Source organism: Teleopsis dalmanni, chromosome 2 (genome assembly GCF_002237135.1).
Source record: "Teleopsis dalmanni isolate 2A chromosome 2, ASM223713v2, whole genome shotgun sequence".
In the NCBI taxonomy this organism is placed as follows: domain Eukaryota; kingdom Metazoa; phylum Arthropoda; class Insecta; order Diptera; family Diopsidae; genus Teleopsis; species Teleopsis dalmanni.
The window spans coordinates 212,248,574-212,251,129 of record NC_051847.1 but is presented as its reverse complement, the minus strand read 5'-3'; the positions used below and the strand labels follow the sequence as shown (position 1 = coordinate 212,251,129).

The window sequence follows — 2,556 nt, the reverse complement described above, 5'->3', positions numbered from 1 at the left end:
ACCAATTCCTGTCCATTATGTCGGTATGAATTGGAAACCGATGATCCAGTCTATGAAGAGCTACGTTTATACCGTCAAGATGAACCTAATCGCCGTCAAAGACAGGACAACTTAATGGATTCTATGTATTCATAATTTCAATTCTTATTATAAGCCAAAATTCAAAATATGTACAATATATATAAGTAAAACAACGGTTTTCTGGTTTATTTTAATTTTATTAATAGTCAAATATTATTTAAGAATACTGGGTGCGATGATGAAATAATTTTATCTGTTAAAATATGCAAATCACAATACTTTAAATTGTCTATTTAACATTAAGAACTGTATTTAGAAATAAACAAATAATACTAAAAAAAATTAAATTTTGAAGGAATTTTAATTAATTTTATATATTAAGAAAAATTCAAGTTAAGTATTATTTTATATCACTAAATAAGATATTTTATGCCTAAAAATATGCAATAAAAAGCTCGCAAATGCAATGCTTGTTTAATGAATAAATAAAAACGAAACGAACGAGTATAAATAATTTTTTGTTAATTAACTTAAGTGAAAAATGAATGAATACAATAGTGTTTTTAGTGTTTAAAATGACTGAATTAAATAAATTTTGGAACGAGAATGTTCAGTATACAAACTTTGTTAGAAATTCGATTAAATATTTTTTTAAATGTCTCAACTGTTGCAATGTTTTTCCTCTTTAACTACTTTCTGATAAGTAAAGCAAGTAATATAATCCAAAAACATATAATACATTACAGTAATACGGTATATGTGGTGTGTTTTTTTAGTTTTATATTTGATTAACGGTTGCTGGCACGAACGACTTTCGTTGTAAAATCTGATTCAGTATAAAATAAAAATAATACGATTTTTTTTTTATATGCAAGTTTACTTTGTTCCGCACTGTTTTTCTTTGTTTTTTTGTTATTTTTTCTTGTCATCATCATAATCAATACCAATTTGTTGGAGTGAAACGCGCGAATCTAGGTATAATTTCCGTCTGACTGTTTATTATTTTCTTTACTTAATACTTTAATTAAAACATACAATATGGTGGAAAAATATAATACGCGTTTTTCAACTTCACCATTATGTTGAGTTACACCTACGTTATGTGACGAACACCTTCATTTATTAGAAAATTTCTTTAAGAATTCTTTTCACTTATAGTACATACGAATTTTTTGCTTCATGTTTATGTGAACTAATTATTTCCACGTTTAATGTAGTTTCTTCGATATTATTGTTAATACTTAGTATTTCTTCTAATAAAAACATACTCTCCTAATTAAACTTCTTTCCGCTTCATATTCATTTTTTATGTATTCTTATTGCTCTTGCAATATTAAGTGCAAGTCTGTACATATACCCTACGCACACATTGAAGTATGAATATATAAAAATAATATATAAATAAAATTAATAGTGCTAGAGTATTATAAATAATAATCGCAATGAATCTCAATGAAAATATCAAAATTTTATATATTCTGTTGTAGCCCCAGGAATTGTGAAACGTAATGTAACCCTACATAAATACATTTTGACAGTTTGCTTTTCATTTCGTTTCATGTAAACTATTTTGACAGAATTTTCAGAATAAGCATCGGCTGTCGTTCGAGGCGCTGTAATTTACGTATTTGATTTATATGTTTCGCCGGGTTTTTTATTTTTTCGTCAGATTTATTGATTTATTCTTTGTTTATACATAATTGATCAATTTAATTAATAGATTAAAGTGAATTGTTAAAAATTTCGTAAAATGACCGAATTAAATAAATTTTGGAGTGACAATGTTCAGTATACAAACTTTGTTAGAAACTCCATTAAAAATTTTTTTAAATGCCCTATATGTCTCAATGTTTTTTCTATTAAACCATTTCATGGTAAGTAAAGCAATTAATATAACCCAAAAACATAATACAGTACAGTAATACAAAACACGTGTAGTGTAGATTAAGAGTTGTTGGAACGAACGTCTACACATTTATATTCTTCCTAACTACATTCGTTTGTTTTTTGTTATTGCTTTTTGTCATCGTCATAATAAAAATCTTCATAATTTATTAGTAAATTTCGTTCAGAACTCTGTTCACTTACATATAAATTTTTGGTTTCAAGTTTATATGGACTAATTGGTTCCACATTTAATGTAGTTTCTTCGATATTATTGTCAATACTTGGTATTCCTTCTAATAAAAACATTCTTTGCTAATTAAACTTCATTCCGCTTTATATTCATTATTCATTAAAATTCATTATTTATATTCATTTATTATGTATTCTTTATGCTCTTGCAAAAATAGGTATGTGCATTTACCCTACGCACATATTTAAGTATGAATATATAAATATAATATATAAATAAAACTAATAGTGCTAGAGTATTATAAATAATAATCACAACATATCTCAAGGAAAATATCTAAATTAAATATTTTTTAGTGTAGCCCCAGGAATCGTGAATCGTAATGTAACCCTGCATAAATACATTTTGACAGTTTCTTTTTCATTTCGTCTCATTTGTATGATTTTGACAGAATTTGC

General features: G+C 25.7%; 1 protein-coding gene across 1 annotated transcript; it reads left to right on the top strand.

The window, feature by feature from the left end:
• LOC119685440 (E3 ubiquitin-protein ligase RNF181 homolog) lies at positions 1-196 on the top strand (the record flags this gene model as incomplete). Its single annotated transcript, XM_038099715.1, is given in 1 exon segment — positions 1-196. A coding segment is annotated over 1 exon segment (135 nt), but the record flags the coding sequence as incomplete, so codon positions are not given.
• Between the last annotated feature and the right edge of the window lie 2,360 nt (positions 197-2,556).